The 20,419-nt window shown below is 43.1% G+C and overlaps 2 protein-coding genes across 3 annotated transcripts in view; both read left to right on the forward strand.

The window, feature by feature from the left end:
- Nucleotides 1-1,411: 1,411 nt before the first annotated feature.
- On the forward strand, nt 1,412-10,347 carry bap1 (BRCA1 associated deubiquitinase 1). 2 transcript variants are annotated; one of them, XM_080846185.1, is made up of 17 exons: nt 1,412-1,598; nt 2,262-2,291; nt 2,387-2,441; nt 2,558-2,690; nt 2,937-3,056; nt 3,172-3,233; nt 3,341-3,483; nt 3,681-3,759; nt 3,878-4,010; nt 4,642-4,780; nt 5,298-5,488; nt 5,809-5,939; nt 6,051-6,553; nt 6,942-7,144; nt 7,766-7,858; nt 8,440-8,512; nt 9,347-10,347. In XM_080846185.1, the coding sequence occupies exons 1-17, from the start codon at nt 1,562-1,564 to the stop codon at nt 9,478-9,480; spliced, it is 2,259 nt and encodes a 752-aa protein (XP_080702311.1). In that variant the 5' UTR covers nt 1,412-1,561; the 3' UTR covers nt 9,481-10,347. The 2 variants fall into 2 exon arrangements, with proteins under 2 accessions (XP_080702311.1, XP_080702312.1); XM_080846186.1 differs by having other exon boundaries at nt 6,948-7,144.
- A 3,411-nt stretch (nt 10,348-13,758) lies between these two features.
- The window catches only part of bsnb (bassoon (presynaptic cytomatrix protein) b), a gene marked incomplete at both ends in the record, with an annotated part of 62,148 nt that continues 55,487 nt past the window's right edge, over nt 13,759-20,419 (forward strand). Inside the window, one exon of the mRNA XM_080846290.1 lies at nt 13,759-13,937. Within this exon, the coding sequence (XP_080702416.1) occupies nt 13,759-13,937 (179 nt within the window). The remainder of the gene's footprint in view (nt 13,938-20,419) is intronic.

Raw genomic sequence — 20,419 nt, forward strand, 5'->3', positions numbered from 1 at the left:
TTTTAATACAATTGTAGTTTCATATTTCCTCAGATCTGGCTCTCTGTTCTATTCACAGATATCTGGAGAAGCCTAAACAGTATTCCAAATCTACTTAAAACAGCCCTAACTGAAAACAAAAACCTCCCTTAATTCTAAGAAAATAAGAGCAAATAGCAGATAAGCAATTTTCCATTATCTATATATCCAATCAAATTCTCAGAAATAGCTACCAGTTTCCTAAGGTGTTGTACTTCAAGGAAGCTTACATTAATACTATTTGAAACAAATATCAAGTTTGATGTTTGGGGCAGAGCTTTTAACACCAGGGACTAAAAACCTAGTTGTCCTTTCAGGTTTAGTGTCAAGAATAAAATAATACAGAAAACAATAGCGTGCAAGATAAAAGGCTAAAGCAATTCCCATTAGATAGTTAGACAGTTAACAACTACCTTTATGTTAACTTTTTACATTAGCCTAAATATGTTTCTTACGCTATGCACTCAAAATAAATGTACAATTCAGTTTTTCCCCAAACACATGCATTATTTTAAAGACCCAATTAATGATTATTTTGAATTTCTCCACACACTTTTTTGCTACACCTATGATATCCAATGAGCACATGGTAGTGTTCATACACCTTATATTGTAGTAATGATGTAGTCACGAACATGACGCATTCATAGGCTGATCCAACTTTGTGACCTTTGTTTTTGTTGTTTAATACAAGTTGTGACGGAGTGCCTTTCGCTACACAAGTGAACACACATTTTCTTTCAAAGTGTGCTGAAACAGACCTAGAGAAAGGTTCAATCCAGGATCATGAAAAAGTCTTCATGAGCAATACAATTTCATAATTGTATGCCAAATATGAGTTAATGACAATGAATATTCAAGTCTTGAGTAGTTATAAGCCTCAAATACGTGTATACTGAAATTACAAAAATGTCACGCATAATGATAACTACAAGTTTACATGTTTTTAAAATTAGTAGTCATATCTTACCAAAATAAATGTATTTCTTCTCCATCCTGTCTTTCTTACTTTCTTTTCCCAGCCTTTAAATTCTAGTAATGTATGTATTATTTTAAGTTGAGCAGACACTTGAGCACAAGGAATTTCATTTATGATAAATGCCCTTTTTATGAGTACATGATAATAAACTTGAACTTGAACTGAACTAAAGCACATAATCAAATTATGGACTGGAAGCAGTCTGATGTAGCCTAAAAAGGAACAGTCTCATAGAAAATATAATTCAAAAAATGTATTGACAGAAAGGAATGAAAAAACATGACAGTTTTGTGACATGCTCAGTCATCACTTGATACAAGGTGCACTTCGAGGGTGCAAGTGTAAGGTGACGAAGCCATGGGACTTTTAACATAGCGAACACAGACAATCAAGTCGTGGGTGAATGACGTAGGTTGTGTGCGCCATGAACCATTTCTTTTGTGTTTATTTGTAAGCGGTGTCAATTTTTGAATGTACACGGATATCCATATTTCTTTATCTCTTTTGATAACATGGATTAACATACGACATAGCTAAGAGTCAAACGACTCGATCGCTGTTAAAATGAATAAAGGCTGGCTGGAACTCGAGAGTGACCCGGGTATGTAGCTTACTATTACTAGCAAATGGTAGCAGTCCTGAAGCTATGCTAACGTTATTGTGGTTTGCTGTCTTAAAAAACGTTGCACTTTAACCGTCTTTTCGGGTGATTTTAGAAATCATTACTACGAGGTTTAACGCATTAGTGTGACTTAATCATAAGGCAACTTGTTATACACCAGCTCAAGCCTTAATGTTACATTACTCATCTTGCTAGAAAGGTAGCTACCATTAGCTGTGGAGACCTAAATATTGGATGTGTGACTAAGTTGTTAACTTTAGTGGGTAGGAAAAACTATTCTATAAACATAAGTATTTGTCAGTCCGTACTGTAGCAAACGTTATCTAGTTAATACAACTGGAGTTTCAGTTTTGATCAAGGTTAGTTAACACGTTTTGAGATGTCAAACGTAAACGTTACCTGTCTGCTTAGTAGTTCATGTTTTCCTATACATTAAGATGGTGAAACATCGCAAGACATTTATTGGACATCTGATTAAAAGACCATATTATCTGTATCTGTGCAATAACTTTAATCGATCAGTATTTGTCTGATTGTGCTAAAGTGTCTGTATGCATGTGACAGCATTATTGCTGTGTACATGGGCCTCTAGCGTTGTGTTTGGTTTGTTTTTTTAATCAAAATTATCGGTTACAATTCCAGGGTTATTTACCCTCCTGGTTGAAGACTTTGGTAAGTGAAATTCTAACTTTTTGTGATATACATATTTTGGTGATGTTCATAACTGGGGAATGTTGGATACATCATATCCTGTTTACATTTTTTAGGAGTGAAGGGTGTTCAGGTGGAGGAGATCTATGATCTCCAGAGTAAATGTCAAAGGTCAGCTCACTACTATCACAACCATGTTAAAGATGACTGATTCATTTTAACTTATTTTTCTCCGAGCATGCAAAGTGGGTGTTCTCTTACTTTGCTGTCATCTCTGTGCTACACAGCCCTGTGTATGGCTTCATTTTCCTGTTTAAGTGGATTGAGGAGCGACGGTCAAGAAGGAAGGTTTCCACCCTGGTGGATGAAACCTCAGTCATTGATGAGGAAATTGTCAATGATATGTTCTTTGCCCATCAGGTAAATCCACTGATGCACATTGCTTTAATAAATAGTAGTAATTAATAATTAATATCAGACTTATTTACACTGAATAAAGGTAAAGCGTTGAAGCAGCTGTTGAAAGCTTTACATTCATGATGAGCATCTTGGGGATAAAAAAGGAAAGAGGTGGTGAAATAAAATGGAAGAGTGATGTTGTGAATGAAGTGAGCATCCCTTAATTGTTGTATTCAAAGCTTTGATTAGGTCTGTTTATGTGTTTAGCTGATCCCAAACTCTTGTGCCACCCATGCGCTGCTGAGCGTGCTCCTCAACTGCAGCGGGGTGGAGTTGGGCACAACCCTGAGCCGAATTAAGGGATTCACCAAAGGCTTCAGCCCAGAGGTGAGTACATAAATCTGCTTCTCTTTGACCTGTTCTCATTATAACCTGCAATGTAGATGTGTCCAGACTGCAATTAGAGAGTAATGACAATTTGTTTGTTCTTTGAATCCTGCAGAGTAAAGGCTATGCCATTGGAAATGCTCCTGAATTGGCCAGAGCTCACAATAGCCATGCAAGGTAGTGCAGATGCACATGCATAAATGTCTCCATGTATTTGCAGCCCTAGTGTAGGATGACGATGGAGGACTGTGTGTCATGTGTGTTACTTTCCTGTTTCCATGGAGACCGGAGCCAAGGCACCTTCCTGAGAAGCAAAATGGAATCAGTGCGGTGCGGACAATGGAAGCCTTCCACTTCGTCAGCTATGTACCCATCAAGGACAGACTGTTTGAGCTGGATGGACTCAAAGCCTATCCTATTGACCATGGTAAAAAATGCAGTTCATTTGATGAATTATATAGATAACTAACAACTTAACTTACTCGAATATGCTGATATATATATCCATTATTATAATGCTGATGAAATATGACATTACTCAGCTCAAATGTGACATCCAATGAAGTTCCAAGTGATTGTAATCTGTCCTCTCACATAAACCTTTCACTTCCTACCCGGTTTTAGGGCCTTGGGGAGAGGAGGAAGAGTGGACTGACAAAGCACGGCGGGTTATCATGGAGAGGATTGGATTGGCCACAGCAGGGTAAGACACAGGCCTCTTACAGAGACAGAGCTACACATTCATTCATGTGACGCAGACAGGTGAGTCCGCAGGTGTAGATGGGTAAGCACACACATAATGTTCGCATGTGTCTCCTCAGGGAGCCGTACCACGATATCCGATTCAACCTGATGGCCGTGGTGACGGATCGGCGCATGAAGTACGAGTCCAAACTGGAACTTCTCAAGCGAAATAGGCAGATGGTTCTGGAAGGCCTGCAGCAGGTCAGAAAGGTTGTGATCGCTAAAATTCCTCTTTTTTTCACTATCACTATTTAGACACAATGGGTCTGTATATTTATGGTATTGAGCAGTAGTTCAGCGTCTGTATTATGTACTCTGACTGTAAACTTAGAATACTGCATTACCATCCATTGCATTCAGATGCAATATTAGTTGATTGAGGGCTCAGATACACATACGCGTCTTTTTTCAGGCAGAAACGCTTCAGTAACGCCTTGGCAAAGTGCGGCGGCCAGAACAGAAGCATTGCGCTTCCCTGCCTTGCGCTGGAAAGTTGAGAATAGTTCAACTTTTAAGCGCACCTAAAAAAACGCTTCAAAGACGCAACGCGTGGTGGAGAAGGGGCGCACCCTATAAACGCGCCGTACCATAGGAATCAATGCATTTGCTCGCGTCCCGTTTTTACAAAAACGTGTATGTGTATCTGAGCCCTAATGCGTCACCATTACAGTGGCTACTGTGTGATCATGTTTATTGTAGTATGTTGATGTGTCTATCTATGGATATCTATCATGGATCTCTGAGAATATTTGTTTTTATATTAAGTTGTTAGTTGTATGGGTTTATGTAGTTGGGTAGTTTATGATTTGCACTGATTTTCCCTGTCCCTCTCCTTCCCCAGTTGATCCGGGTGACTCAGCCAGAGCTGGTCCAGGACCGAAAGCAGCAGCAGCAGGACTCCTCTCCTGAGGACACACTGGCCATAGTCAAAAAGGAGCCAGGGACTGAGCCAGTGGCTGCTGAGCAGATTCCTCCCACAGGTATTGAGAACAATAAGTCAGCAGAGTGCAGTAATTATCGTATGGCAGAGTGAACACCATTATGCTCACTCTCTTTTACTTGTCAGAACTGGCTATTTGATTTTACAGTATGAAAACAAAACACCCACTCTAACTCTAGAACTAAGTCAGCTTAAGAGTGGGTAAGAGACAGAGTAGGTAGTATCTGTTAACCAGGTCATTTTTATGGTCTTTCAAGACAGGTTCATTCTTAGCATGGTAGTGCATTGATGGATCTATGGCAGAGAGAGTGCCGTTTTCAGTGTTTACCCTAGAAAAGATTTATCATGTGCAACAAATTGTTAATGCATGAGTGGTATCATGCGTACTGGCAAGCTGTACTACTCATTATATGATTTGGAAATCGCTTGTGAAGATGTTGCCCAATATAGCTTCTAGGAAAATAGCCCCTGTCCAGTCATTTATCCCTGTCTACATCCGAACCAGAATTCAATTCCTAATTAAGTGTTTGACATGCGCTCCTTTCGGCTTCCCTCAGATTCTCCAGACGGTGGTGGCATCACCTCCCCTGCAGCCCCAACTACTTCAGGTCGTGTTCGGGGGGCCACTAAGCCCACTAGCAGCGCTCCACCAGCAGTGCCTCTTCCCCCTGCGGCGAGCCCCAACTCCCTCGCTCAGCGGCTCCCTGCTTTCCTCGACAACCACAACTATGCCAAGTCACCCATGCAGGTTAGGGCTGGAATGAACCTGTGTGATTGGGGGGATGGGGATTCAGAGGGGCCACAGAGGTGGATAGGAATCAGCAGGGAATTGATTGGGTCTAAACAACTTATTGAAAGAAAGTATGTACTACTGTATTTAGGAGGGCAGTGTATGTTTATGCTGGCCTTATTTATGCCTCTGCAATCAGAACTGTTTTCTTCACATATTCTCTAAAATAATGTATTTGTTATTGTAACAAAAGTGTTGTTTTGGAAAGGAAAACTTTGACTTCCTGATTGAGGATGCCTGCTTTTAGTCAATTTTGGTGGTGCTGCTGTGTTTTACAGGAGGAGGAGGATCTAGCAGCAGGCATGGGCCGCACAAGGGTGCCTGGTCCTTCCCAGCCTTCGTACTCAGATGAAGATGACTATGAGGATGAAGAGGAGGAACAGTGTTCTGCCACTGGCACTTCCAGCAGGTAAGAATTCTGTGTGTGTGTGAGCTCGTGTGCGTGCGTGCGTGCATGCGTGTGTGTGTGGGTGCTTGTGTGCGTGTGTGTGTGTGACTGGTAGGTTTTTTTTTCTGTCAGGTTCCGTCGGAAGGCAGGGCTGAGGACGCGGGGCGTTAGTCGCCCAGGGCCGGGCAGTGCTAGCGTGGCCATGGAGGGCCAGTTGGCACTCAGCGTGCTGGCAGAGAAACTCAAGAAGGAGGTGCAGCGGAAGGATGCCACAGCGACCGCCTCAGGGGCGGGGGGCAGCACCCCGCTGTCGGTACGCACCGAGGGGCGCGTTTGCGTGACGGCCGGCTCGCAGCCCTCTCCCACACCCAGCAACGAAAGCACGGACACGGCGTCGGAGATCGGCAGTGCCTTCAACTCACCGTTGCGCTCGCCAGCACGGTCCCAGGCCGCTACACGGTCTTCCAGCCCCGTGGCGGCTCAGCTGACTCGCGCCCTTTTCGGGGATGAGGAGACAGCACTGCTCCGGCTGGACGCCCGACACAACCGCGCCGTCAGAGAGTTGGGGCCCAACATCAGCACCTCAGTGCTCCACCTGCAGGAGGATGGGGTAATCTACACAAAGCCCGCTACAGGTAATGGCGCACACACAGTCACACACACACACACACACACACACACACAGGAAGACACACCTGCCTCCATTTATATATCTGTGACCACATATAAACTCACTCAAATGCATGCCCTCACATATATACAGGTATGGATTTCATACAGGTACATACTCCTCTATATAAACACAGACAACTCTTTACATGGCATTTACACAGAGTAGCTTAGGAGAAACGTTCACAGTTTCACAGATGCTGTTAATCATATATGCATACTGAAATATATGCACAAATTCATACACACACTTAAGGTGTCATTATATATTGAAGACTGCACAAACACGAAATTTCCCTGCCGGAAATCAGTTGTAAACCCACTAGACCGGTAAGATGGCTTTGTGTCCCCTAGACGCAGGGGTGGAGGGCACCAAGATAGGGAGCCCCCTGGAGAAGGGGAGCAGTGAGAAGGTGCAGGGGAGCAGCCTGGCCCAACAGGAGGAAGGGAAGGAGGGACCATCAGTGGAGGTGAAGAAGGAGGAGGGCACAGAGCCAGAAGACGTCAAGCCCAACAAAGACATTCTCAAACCCCAGGGGGAGAAGTACTCTCCAAAAGTAAGTCTGTTACTGTCCACTCTAAGGAGCTACTAACTGTCCTCACAAGGCCCATGGTGTGCCTATGTTAGGCCTTACTTTCAAAGATCAAGTTAACTTACATAATTGGTTTGTTTATATGGAATTATTCTGGTGTGTACATACTTGTCAGCTTTATTATCATTCCCTGAATCAGAGCAGATGCTGCTTTAGAATTGGGTAGATATAGTTCCTTACAGGAGTTATCATATGGTTGACAGCCGCATCAGGGATATTTGTGGTTTTAGTAACTCCTCCAGTGAAATGTTACATCCTTTGTAACTGAGTAAATAATGTTTTTTAATTGATGTCTGTGTTAAATGTTCTCATAGCTAAGACTTTTAAGAGTTGTGGTTTTTGACCATCACAAGGGAAAGTACAGATTAATCTTCTTTCCCCCTGTTATTTCTTATGTATTATTGGCCTGTTTCATCTACTGACTGAGTTTTTTACAAACACAGACACAGACTTGTCATGAATGTTCAAACATTCCTCCTAAATTTGTTGCCCTTTATGTCACATAATGGTGTCTTTTGCGACTGTCGTTGGAGTGTAAAGTGTGCGGGGGGTGCAAGCCTGAATGGTTTGTTGTCCTCATTGCAGGAGCTGCTGTCCTTGCTGAAGTACGTCGAGGCAGAGATTGCCAACTACGAGCAGTGTCTGCGTGAGGAGGTGGAGAAGAGGAAGAAATATAAGGCAAGGCTGTGTGTTTGTGAGGATGTCTCTGCCAGGCAGGGTAGACTCTGCTGAAGTGTGCAAGAGCCCTGGGAACTCTCTCCAGGGGATTCACTGCACCACAACAATCATCTTTCTGAAGTGCCTCGCTGATGTTCTACAGCTGACATTTCCTCCCACTAACTGGCGCAGGTCTCAGCATAGGAAGTCTTGATTAGCATCTCATAAAAAAAAACAGTATATTCAGTATACTCTATCCAATTGAAACAGTGTAGAAATATCCAGCATCCCATATAATGTAAATTCGGATGGAAGTATTTAATTATTATTGATGGCAGCCATAATATATGGTTTTAAGATTTTCCGCTCTTTTCACTGAGATATGCTGAGCTTGTTTACTCCTGGTGTCCTAGTTGAACATGGAATGGAGCCTAACAGGTCTAAAACAGCAGGAGTCTGCTGTGTAACCAGGTTAAAATAATCATTAGGTGCCCATCTCCTCAGTCTGACTTTTCAAATAACAGTGAGATGAGTGCCATGTTAATGGCCATAGTGATGAGTATGATGATAGAATTGACACTCACTGGTTCCTTCCTCCCCAGATTGATGATCAGCGGAGGACGCACAACTACGACGAGTTCATCTGCACCTTCATTACCATGCTGGCACAGGAGGGTAAGAATCCACAATTGCCTCTCTCACATGCCATCATGTCCTCTACCCCTCCCCTCATGGTTCCCCTGAAATAGGATTTTTATGAGTGCCCTAATCTCCTGAAGCCCGGCCTCAGCCCGGCCTCAGCCCCCTACTGTGCGAGACACCCACATCTGAGGAGATTAGAGCGAAAAATCAGCTCTCACCCTCCTTTCACCATTCTCTCTTTCTCTCTCTCTCCCTCACTTACTCTTACTTTCTCTCCCTCTCAGTCAATCCAGCTCTGTGCTCTCTCTCTCCCTCCCTCTCTTTCTCTCTGTCTCTTCCTCTCTCTCTCTCTCGCTGTCCCTGTGACGTCAGCTATCTCACTGGCCTCTCACGCACACATTCCTGCCTCTCATCTGGCTTTTCTGGAGCTGCTGCTCCCAAAATTAGTTTCCGGCCAAAGCTGCCAAAGCTTTAAAGAAAAAATACTCAGTATAGGGAGCTTGTTGCTCTCTAATTCTGGTGTCAAACTGGTCTGCCTGCCTTAGAAGCTTGGTTATTCTCAGTGCCTTTGTCCTTTGTCTATGTTTTAGTTCTTTGGCCAACTAAAACCAGATGTCTCTCAGTGGCCAAGTCATACCCTGGCTGCTTTTGCAGACCATTCTTTGTTGGTGTGTTTCAGGAGTAATTTGAAAATGATTTGGGCACTATTAAATGCAGAACAATGCAATCCCAGATAAAGCATATAAAGTCTCTAACTCTAACCCTACGCCTGATCGTTGAAAACTGAGCTCTGATTTTGGTAAGTGAATGCTAGTTTCTCTTTTTCTTTCCTACTTGAACTGATTCGTGCTGACCGCTTGTGCACAGGTATGCTGGCCAACCTTGTGGAGCAGAACATCTCTGTACGCCGGCGCCAGGGTGTGAGCATTGGCCGGCTACACAAGCAGAGGAAGCCCGACCGCAGGAAACGTTCACGACCATACAAAGCTAAGCGCCAGTGAATAGCTTGAGGAGAAACCAGAGACCCCTCAGATTCCTCTGTGATATGGGGACCATGTGATTCAACAATCGAAGAACCTGCAAGTAGTATGAATATAACTGCAATCCTCCCAGCTCTGTCCTTTGCAACAAAAAAAAATCACAAACAGAAAATGTATAAAATTGACACACAGTCTAACCGACTGATTTTAGAGCCTGCTGACTCTTTCTGTGAATTGGTCTCATAAAGGAACAGTCAAATGTTCATTCTGTGACAGTCATCCATACGAATATTTTTGGGCATTGTCCTGTCTGAGCCAATCAGATTGATGATAACAACAGGGGACAAAGGCAAGAAGCTCTTTAACGCAACTTTAGGGAGAACGAACTGTCATACTTAAAGACTTCTTCCATACATACTGCTCATTTTGACACTGGCATTGTATGCCTGGGAGGGCCAATCTATCCAGGTGCCATACAGGAACCCATTTCATATCGAAGGGAAATTTATGTTGCCTCTGAAGTAGCGAATGATGGATCCTTTTGAAAGACAAGCCAATGAAAATATTTTTCATGTTGATGTTATTATTGGGCTGTTAAGGGTTGCAGACAGGACTTCTTCATATAGTGTGAGAATGTTGATCATGTGGAAGCCTTGCTCTCCTTGCTGTTTTTTAGGGGTGGGATGGGGCGAGGTGGAGGTGGGATATTGTTGTTTGAACTTTTGATGTGTACATTATCAGTGTTTTATTACAAGCCACAAGAGTTTCTTCCTCTTGCTCTCACCATTTTTCTGTGCGTGCGTGTGTGTGTGCGTGTGTGCGTGCGTGCGTGCGTGCGTGCGTGTGTGGGTGTGGGTGTGGGCCTGTGCGTGTGTGTGTGTGTGTGTGTGTGTGTGTGTGCACGTGCATGAGTGTGCGTGCGTGTGTTTAGGTGTGTGTGGGCGTGTGTCTGCGGTTAGTCAAGGCTTCTGTACATATGTATTTGTATGTCAGCTCCATACTATCTCCTTTCTCTGAGGCTGTCTATTGGCAAATGTAAGTGTTGTAATAAAGTAATAAAAGATAAAAAAGAAGTAATAAAATAATCCAATTGTGTGAGTCCAAACATTTGTGTATCGAAGAGAAAGCTCCGAACAGCAAAAAGCATAGCTGTTTTTGCATCTGCTCTGGATGAAGCTGTCATTTTGTTTAGTGTCACCTGCTCAAAATCACTCAGTGAGCTGTGAAAGGGCCACCAGCCAAGGGGGAGTTTTGAGACAGTTGACAGGAGTCCGCATGAAAGGTCCATCAACATACTAGGCTAAGTTGCAGTGAATAGCTTGAGGAGAAACCAGAGACCCCTTAGATTCCTCTGTGATGGGGACCATGTGAATCAACAAAACTAAAAAGAAAACAGCTAAACTAAACTTAGCATCTAACTGACTGATTTTAGAGACTTGAATCTTTCTGTGCTTTAGTCTCGTAAAGGACCCGTCAGATGTTCAGCTGCAGCAAGCGTCCATACTTTTTACATTAAGATGTTTTGTGCATGTCCTGTCTGAGCCAGTCAGATTGATGATGACAACAACAACAAAAAAAGAAAGAAGCTCTTCAGAAAAACTGGAAGAAGCTGCTATCTGTTTGGTTTCACCTGCTCGGTGTCGCTCCGTGAGCTGCAAAAGGACCACCAGTCAAGGGGAAATGAGGCAAGGCAATTGCAGTAGCATGGACCATCCTCTAGATGGAGAAGTGCATTCAAAATGAGAACCTGCTCACAAGTTTCCAAAAGGGGAACACCGTCCACCAGGACATCACGGGCCAACTGGAATTTCATTCACCAATAAGACTTAACCTACTATATATATGCAATTCAATTAGGATGCTTGATAAATTATGTGAAAAAGTTGACCTAGCTTTGGACAATATCTAACCTGAGCATTCAATAGCCATGGTTTAGTCCATCCCATAAACAAACATCAACTCAGGAGTTACTAGGCTTTGCACCAATGATTGGGTTTACGGGTATGTCTGTTTGATGATAAACTCAAGACTCTACACCATCTGTCATGGAGAGGATTTCACACAATCTTTAAATCAACTTTCACTTTCTCAGTCATGCTGCCACATCATGCAACACACTACTACACACCTTTCCCTATGTGAGTTTTGCCACAGAACTTCGTAAATGTAAAGCATATCAAGGATGTCACACTGTTGATCCAAAGAAAACATTTTTTAAACACTAAAATGTGAGATGAAGGTTTTACATTGTACAAACCAAACACTCATGACATAGGCATCCCTAAACATTCTCGTGTGCACACTCAACAAAACAGTAGCACACAAAACCTAGAAGCAAGAAACCATTCAGTCTAAACTCAACAAAACCCCAAAGAAAACAGCTTTGTCCAAAAGTCAACAAGCTTGTGGCGCAACTGAATCATTGCAAGGCACTGTTTAAATGCCAAACACCAAAATAAATGGCATATTTGTTGTGTGGCCTCTCTCTGCCAGTGAGTGAAGTGGCCTGCTGTAAAGCTGGATGCCCAGAGATGTTCACAGGCGGTGGGCCAGTGCTTGACTTACTGTCTGTTGCTGAAATGTCCTTCAATCTGAGTGCCAAGTGCCAGTGGTTAGAGTTTGCATTCTTGTCGGGATTCCAGAGCTCCATTGATTCTATATTTCTTTATGTGTCAGTGCCCAGAGAGATGCCCCAGCTATTTTCCTGATGTCATTTTCTTTTGGTTTTGTTTTCAGTGCTTCTGTGACATCTCATTTTACTGCTACATACAGTCTAACACTGATGGGTTTTAGTCGCTGAGAGCTGCCAGATTTCTTGGGGATTTAGGGGTGCAAAAAAATCTGGTTTGCCGATACATACCACTTATTGGCCTTAAGATGAACGGAGACCTGAAGACTGAAAAACAACCAAAACACAGATTCTAAAACTCTGCATTAAGTAAAGTCAGTCTACTGAGACACATCTTACAGTCTACGCATCTTTTTAGGATGTGGAATGCATAATAAACTCAGCAAACAACGCTCCCTGTGTGTCATACTATTTCTACTCAACATGAACATGAGCATCCATATCCATAACATTACAATTCCGCAGTAAATATTGCCTCTTGCTACTACAAATCACATTAAAATACGAGATATTCTAGCCAACAATAAAATGCACTTTTAAAGATACACAAACACACCCAGGCACAACTTACAGTCAATTAAGTTTATTGGCTAAATACTGGTTCTCACCTGGCCAGAGCATCAACCCTTACCTCATGGCCATTAAAGAGGACTTGTCCTGCATCCTTAACTTGGATGTTCTTCTATCTCACCTGGAGCTTCCTGCCATTGCCACCCTCTCAGTCAGTGTAGTTGCTAGAGGGGATGCTTCTCTATCAGTCTCTGTCTATGTTTCTTCATGCCCGTCTGCCTAGTTTTCTCCTTATGAGTCTGTAAGGCTGCAAATCTGTGCTCAAAGTTGATTAATATACAAGTGTCAAGTTCAAGAGTGAGAGACACTGGTTCGGTCTGATAAATAATCCAGTCAGTCCTGCTTCTTCCTCTAGGGCTCAGTGAATGTCTGAGGAAAGTTGCTGAAAGGTAATTTTTTGTGACCTTGAGGATGGTCTCCTCTTATATGCACTGTGCAGGAAACCTGGCATCACAACAAAGGCTCCAAATCTCTCTCCATCATTATGCAGAAGCCAGCGGATAAAACAAGTGCACATTCACTTCAAAGTGCTTTCAAGCAGTCCAAGCTGTTTCAGATGCATTATAATGATGGCGAGTCTCTGGTGGATCAGTGCGCAGTGTGGAGAGCACGTACAGACTAGTCTACTGCAGAACTTTATGGGTGCCTGACCAAATTAACCGAATGTTAATCCAATGTAGGGCTACTATATGTATATGCAATATTAATTCACCAGGGTATTGATGAGTGAAGCCCACATTTACAAACATTTCATGCTTTTTATGGCGAACTGACAGGCTAGGCCCGCTTCACACCCAACTCATCAGTTTCAACCCTCGCGCGTGACCGGTCCACTCTGACTAAAACCCGAGAAACAGAGATCTGGGACAAGCGCGCGTACTCGCCCCTTCCCCCTCCCTCTCTTGCCTGTTGCCTCTAGAGTCGGCGCGCGTGCTCTATCGGCCTTCCCACCATCGCGCGTGCGTGTTCCGTGCAGGATGCTGGATTGTAAGCGATGATGGCGGAAGAGGAGCTACGTTGAGTTTTTTGAGTTTTTATTATTACAATACAAGACTTCTCATTAAATATCGTCACTGCCCTCCGTTTCGCATCCCGAAATCATGGGGAACGAAGGAAGCATGGAAGGAGAGGGCCAGCCGGGGCAACCTGGCTCCGCTGCTCCTACAGCGGGGGCTCCGGGTTCTATTTCAGCACCGGCGGGCGCTGGACAGCTCATCAAGCCCAGCAATGGTGCGCCAGTCGGTGGCACCGGTAGCGGACCCGGCCCGGGGATTAACAGGTACTCCTTGTGCGGTTCTTTGCAGTTCGGTGAACATAAACTGTATTTTAAGGAGTGCGTCCTCAACAGATAGATTTATTCAAGCATTCTATAGCCGGTTAGCCATTCGTAGCCTTTTAATTGGTTGCATTTATGCAAAAAGAGTAACTGTTGACATTTGATTTATTTATGTCGAAAGCTTTATAGCCTCACATTAATTTAACGACACTACATGCAGTCTTCTGTTTCTTTAGCATAAGGAGTAGTAGTTTTGGTTGAGACATTAGCATAGCAGAGTATATGCTAGTCTGTATTTAGACCTTAGCCAGGGGTATGGACGTGGCCATCACGTACAACGCTAGTGCTAATAACAGAGGCCAAGGAAGGATGAAATGTTCTTACTGCTCAGCATCGCAATAATAACACATTATTCTCGAGAGCTACTCTCCACGGAACTGTTGAATGAAACATAGGTGTTCCACCTACTTAGCCTACTGGGTGTAAAGATGTCCCCCTGCGAGAGAGTTTCTTATGGTGGCTGATCTCCAGTCAACTATCTCAGTTTGCAGGGTGCAAAGTGGTTATTGCAAGCTAATTGCTGTCTTCATATCTTACTGACATCCAGCGTGCTGCTCGCCTTTAGAAGCACCTCATCACAACAGCAGCTGGCAGATAAACGTTTGTAACATGCTCACTGAATGGCAAAAAAATGCCTGTGAAATCTTCTCGCGTGTCTACGCCTTGTTATGCAGGTGATTTAATACACACATACAATACATTTGTGGCCAGCAATATAAAAACGTGTCATCCATCATCATAGACACAATTACACTTAAAAAAAATGCAGCAGTTGTCGCAAGTAAGCTATTCATCGGACGAAAACCTTAAAAGGTTGCTGAAACGTATGTGGATATCTAGGCAATATCAGATTGTGGTCATGGTTAGCGTAATATTAGCATGAAACAGAGCGTTTTCGAAAGAAACGCCTCCATTGTGAATGGCAGTAATGTCTTAATGGAGCTCCAGCTAGCCCGCCACACCTTTTAGAATGGTCGATGTTATTGCTTCTATAGGGACGGCGATGTTCGCTCAGAATACAACAGAAAAACGCCTCTAAACGTTCCTGAGATGCACGAGCGAAGTCTACCTCGTTAACAATTCATGGAAATACTGCAGAAAACGTGAACCATTTGTTTCACGTGCTAGAGGATATTCAACTCCCTCTCTCCCACATCTCCACCCGCACACAGACCCACATTTACACCCACATGAATAATGTACTAAGCAGTTATATTTGATTGGGTTATTATCTCCTAATGTTTTTACATTATCTTTCCTATTTCTTCACCATGGAGGTAAAAGTACGAGAGCTGAGAGAGGTGAGCTTAATAGCCGGAGCTGATGATTTTGCTAGGTACAGTACCTCAGCTAGAAAGCAGCTGTGTCAGTCACGTACTGCTCACACTGTTTGTTCAGTTTTGTGAAACAAGGCAGAGCAGAGGACACAGCTTGCTTCTTATTCCAATCTGAACATCGGAAACATGTATATGATGTTTGGAAATAACTAATGCCCGTACACTGATATACAAATATTTGAAGTATGGATTGTATGGAGTTTCTATGCTTGTGGTAAAAAACAAAAACACATATTTATCCCAGCAACATTCTGCAGAGTGAGTTAACAAGCAATAAGCAGTATATTCAAAGTAGTAAATATCTACGGTGTTGTGACATTTTCTGGCTCTAATTGCATAATTTAAGCTTTGTTCACTTATGGGACACAGCGTAGCACAACAGAATAGCAGCTCTTGGGACCTACACACGTGCTATGATAAATCACTGGACCAAATTCAGCCATCCTCTGCGTTCCAACTTTATTTGTGTTTGTAGGGCTTTTTGGTTCAGTGTGTCTGTCAACATGGCAGTCCTCAAATGCCTTGTTTTTTTATGTATGTTATTTATATGACGTTAGTCCTGTTATTGATGTTTCTGAGTGTATATGTGTGAAGGACTGTTACATCTCCAGCTCACACAGCAGCATATGTATTATTTTGAATACAAAATGTTGCACCAATTCATGGTTTTAACTTCAAACCATGCATTCAACCTGATCACTCAGTAAACACAAAAAGGCTTTACTTAAACAATATGAGGATAACTGTTAACTTCTATGTATTTTTGTGGCAATCACTATGACAGTGGCCAGATTAATGTAACTCATTTGCTAGTGTAATGTTGTACAATCCTATGGGAGATTATTAATATTCCCCTTACTTTCATGTGACACCCTGTCACACACTGTCCCCGTTCCCCTTGTGTAACGTACGTGTGTTTGACAGGAAGTGGGAGTGAGGGGGATGGGGTCCAGATGGGCCTCATGGCTGGTGCTGTTCTCTCCTCCGTCTTCCGCATAGTTGATATTCCTCCAACCCCAGAAGCCCACACAGGCCTGTGGAAGGCTGGCTGATAGCAAGCGCGTGCCTGCATTTGTTCTTGAGAAAGCGGGCTGCGTGTGGGTGTCTTCAGAGAAAGAGAACGAGTGAGATGGTGTGAGCAGGAAAGAAAAAAATCACACAGTGCAGGTTCAGTTTCAGACAGAGAGAGAGAGAGAGAGAAAATGAGAAAGTGTGTGTGAGAGAGAGAGAAGTGATGTCTCTTTTCAGGACACAGTAGGTGATGCAGGAACCTGATGATCGCTCTGTCTGTGGTGCCTTAGTAGGAGCCCCTCTTATCACCTCAGCCCACCCTCCCACACACACAACCAATCCCCTCGCTGGAGCACAAGTACAGTGATCATGATGGAAATATTTCACGCTCTTTTTGCACTTCAATATGCAACTGGTAACGAATCAATTTATTACGCAGGGGATGGTATGAGATGCGTGGCATACAGTGGTACAAGACAGAACATAAACCAACTAGCTTGGTCCACGAGCAGTTTAAATATTAGGCAGAACTGAATGGATGGTTAGAGTCTATTCTCAATGAGAATGAAGGTTTAGGTAAAGATTACATTGAAGGTTGTTTTCACTGATTTCATCAGGGGATCTAAGGATTTAAAAAAAAAAAAAAAAACGTAATGAGAGCAGTTTTGGATTGAAGACAAAGTAGGTTGATAAATGTGATTCTTGTTTGTGTTGTTACACAAACGCATACACACACACACACACACACACACACACACACACGCACACGCACACGCACACGCACACGCACACGCACACACACACACACACACACACACACACACACACACACACACACCACCTCCTTCACGTAAGCCAGCCCAAAGACGACTCCCTGTTGTGTCCTGGGCCCTGAGGCTGGGTCACGTGACTTCATCACTCCTCTGCCCGTACATCGCTACGCCGCTCACCGTCTCTCTCTGCTAATTCACGGCACCCACTCCATTGCGCTGTCACTCAGCAGTGAGGCTAACCTCTGGGAATGAGACTTCAGTGTTCATTTGATCAAGGAGACTCGTTCTCATCCCAGGCTCCATCACAAATGTGCACAAGTGCACAAATGTGATACAGAATAGTGACTAGACTATAAAGTAAGATTAAGCAAAGATGCTGCATTACAATACGAACACTACTGCAGAAACCCTGGAACTTTTAGTTGCGCCGGCAATGTTTATACCACAGCACTTGATCTACAGTCATAGTTTTTGCCTTCGTCCAATGTTTAGGGCCGTCTAGTTACACCTATCATGACAAGTGATTAATAGCCGATATTCACATCTACCCGTAGATACATTTCCAACATTACCAACAGTCCAACACAAACAATCAAAGGTAAACTTTGCAGTCCAGGTTTGGATGCCAGTGTACTTACCATGATTGTGAGTCTGTCAGGAAGCAAACTCAATCCTGAAGAGGCAGAGATGATAATGAAACCATTCTTGTTTTGCAAAGTATATTTAAAAGGCCACATCTTATTTATCTAATTATGTGCCACAGAAGAAAGAGGAAAACCCTGATCTTAGTCTTTGCTTGTACATTGTTGCCAGATCTGCCTACATTTTTTTTTTAAATTTAAGATTAAACTCCACGCACACATCATAGGCGGGACTGTTATGAGACTGATCTGGCCTTGGAGGTGAACTGAATGATGTTTTAAAAAATTTAAGACTACATTATATGTGAGAAACAAGCAAGTAAAAATATTCAACTTGCGGAATTTGTCACTGTCTCCTAATCTGCATAACATTTATAGTTCTTGCCTGTTTTTGACTGGTTTTTGTCTAGTTCCTTGAATGATTCTGAACATTGGTTGAAAAATTATCAGTTTTGCCAGTGAAGGAAAACCAAGCAATTCAGTTAGCAAAAATGTCAGAGAAAATTAATTTTTTGCAGTCCTTTTGCACAATGAAAATGGAATTTATAAAGTAGCTGGATTAAGGTCAAACATCAAGCATGAATTATTTCTTTACCACCACTGCTTTGCATAGTGTGAAGGCACTGTAAGGCTGCCCCCTCAGAAACTCTGTTGCTTCATGTCTTGTCCTCTGTTAAATGTGTCCCAATTTAGGTTATGAATGCTAACCAGTGTTTTGGATTAACTGGGAGAGTAGGCTTTTTCTTACCTTTCATATTTCCATTGTGTTTATGGCTCCCACGTACCATGGTGTCTCTTAACACTGTTTGAACACTGGTGGTGTTAGACATATTCATTCTGAGGTGCTGGATGTACCCTCATAAAAATAGCATCGAGATTAGAGAGAAAAAGTGAGACATATGAAAGAGAAAGGGAGATAATTGTCTGAATGCCTTGTACTCAAATGTTCTACCTCCATCACTTCCACAAACACACACACACAGATACATGCTTACACACAAGGTCTGGTAGTCTCCATTAAAATGAGAGAGAGAGAGAGAGAGAGAGAGAGAGAGAGAGAGAGGCTCTTTACATTCCAGCTCTGGTAGATACAGGCATTGGAAGAGATCAGTGAGAAATAAATCTCATGGGCTTTCCACTGTTATCTGTGAGGGCAAAATACCAGACACAGCAGTGCTATCTGCAGGATGCCTCAGAAATAATTGCCTGCATTTTCTCCGCTTAGGTTGTTGAGGTGTCATTTTGTTTGACAAACGGTCAAGGTAATTGCGATGGGAAAATATGGTGTGCTTGTGACAAGGATTTTGCAGACTCTGCCACAGTATATAGTAAACTGTGTAAAAAAAAATGTGTGTGTGTGTGTGTGTGTGTGTGTGTGTGTGTGTGTGTGTGTGTGTGTGTGTGTGTGTGTATGTATGTATGTATGTAAATTATGTGTTTGTGCTGGGGTAGGTATTTGTGTATTCTCATTTTGACACACTGTAGAGGGTTGGAGATAGTATATTGAGCATAGTATATTTTAATTTTACAGAACTGAACAGCAGGACTAGTATATAACAGACTGTGTCAGTCCGGTGCTCACGCCCCTGGCTTCATCCCGTAGAGAAAGGAGTTGGGCTGCAGCTACCGCAGCAATCGATTGTCATGAGCCCAGCAGCACCTCGCTGTACCACACCGTCAAAACACTCCCATGTGCTCAGATTCAGTCAACTTCTGAAATCTGTTTGTCATATTACCACACTTATTTATTTCCTGGCTGGAGAAAATCATTGGGATATACAGTATAGGTGTGTCTGTCCTAGCCAAAACATGCATGCCAGTCGGTGTGAACTGTTGAGCAAGTAGCTGAGGGTAGTGTAACGACAACACATATGAGGGGACAATTTGCCTTATTTCCATGAAATGCCATTGACTCTTTCACACATACTGGTACACACAGTGTGATTAATACACTTGACTCCTTCCCACATACTGGTAAACACAGTGTGATTAATACACTTGTTGCTTCTGATCCCTTACAGTGGCGCTGAGTCCACACTATGCTTGAAAAGCGGTCTGAATGGGTCAACACCGGGTGCCATGGTGGCAACACTTTGGATGGGCTAGTGAAGCCATATTAACAGTGAGATATTAGTCATGAGTTCTTTCCCCAGGAGACCTGGGTGGCTGACAATGAATATTATGGATGTATGGGTATTTGGTGTTCCTTTCTCCCGGGAGACTTTTATACATCGAGTGAATGACACAAATTATTAATTCTCTTTTACTTTTGTGTTGTATTTCTCCTTTACCAAGTTAAAAGCAGCAAACAAATCCCAGACACCCTCAAAACACTGTTGTTGTGTGATTGCTTTTTCAATTGCTTGGTTTGTGACTGTAAACAAGACACCAAGTCTGCCTTTGAGCTGTTGCACCATTCTTCCACATCCCTTCTTAGAGTGGGGTATGGAGATCCCACTGCTGAAGTAGTGGATGTATTTATCAGTTCCCTTCTGGGAAGAGTTGACCTTCTATTCATGCCAACAAGGTCTCTATCGCCATGACAACCGAAAAGCAAATGACCACCCAGGTGCTGAAGTCCATCACAGTGACAGAGCACCTCACCATGAGTAGTCACACTTTCTGTCACTGCTGACAGAGTACCAGGAAAGAGTCCTGGTGTC

This window comes from Sprattus sprattus (genome assembly GCF_963457725.1).
Source record: "Sprattus sprattus genome assembly, chromosome: 10".
Taxonomy (NCBI): domain Eukaryota; kingdom Metazoa; phylum Chordata; class Actinopteri; order Clupeiformes; family Clupeidae; genus Sprattus; species Sprattus sprattus.

What these genes read in the sequence shown, in the direction of transcription:
- bap1 (XM_080846185.1), top strand. Translation starts at nt 1,562, where the DNA reads ATGAATAAAGGCTGGCTGGAACTCGAGAGTGACCCGG. An exon ending in ATTGGATTGGCCACAGCAGG is followed by an intron (nt 3,760 to 3,877) that starts GTAAGACACAGG and finishes GTGTCTCCTCAG; the next exon opens with GGAGCCGTACCACGATATCC. An exon ending in TACCATGCTGGCACAGGAGG is followed by an intron (nt 8,513 to 9,346) that starts GTAAGAATCCAC and finishes GCTTGTGCACAG; the next exon opens with GTATGCTGGCCAACCTTGTG.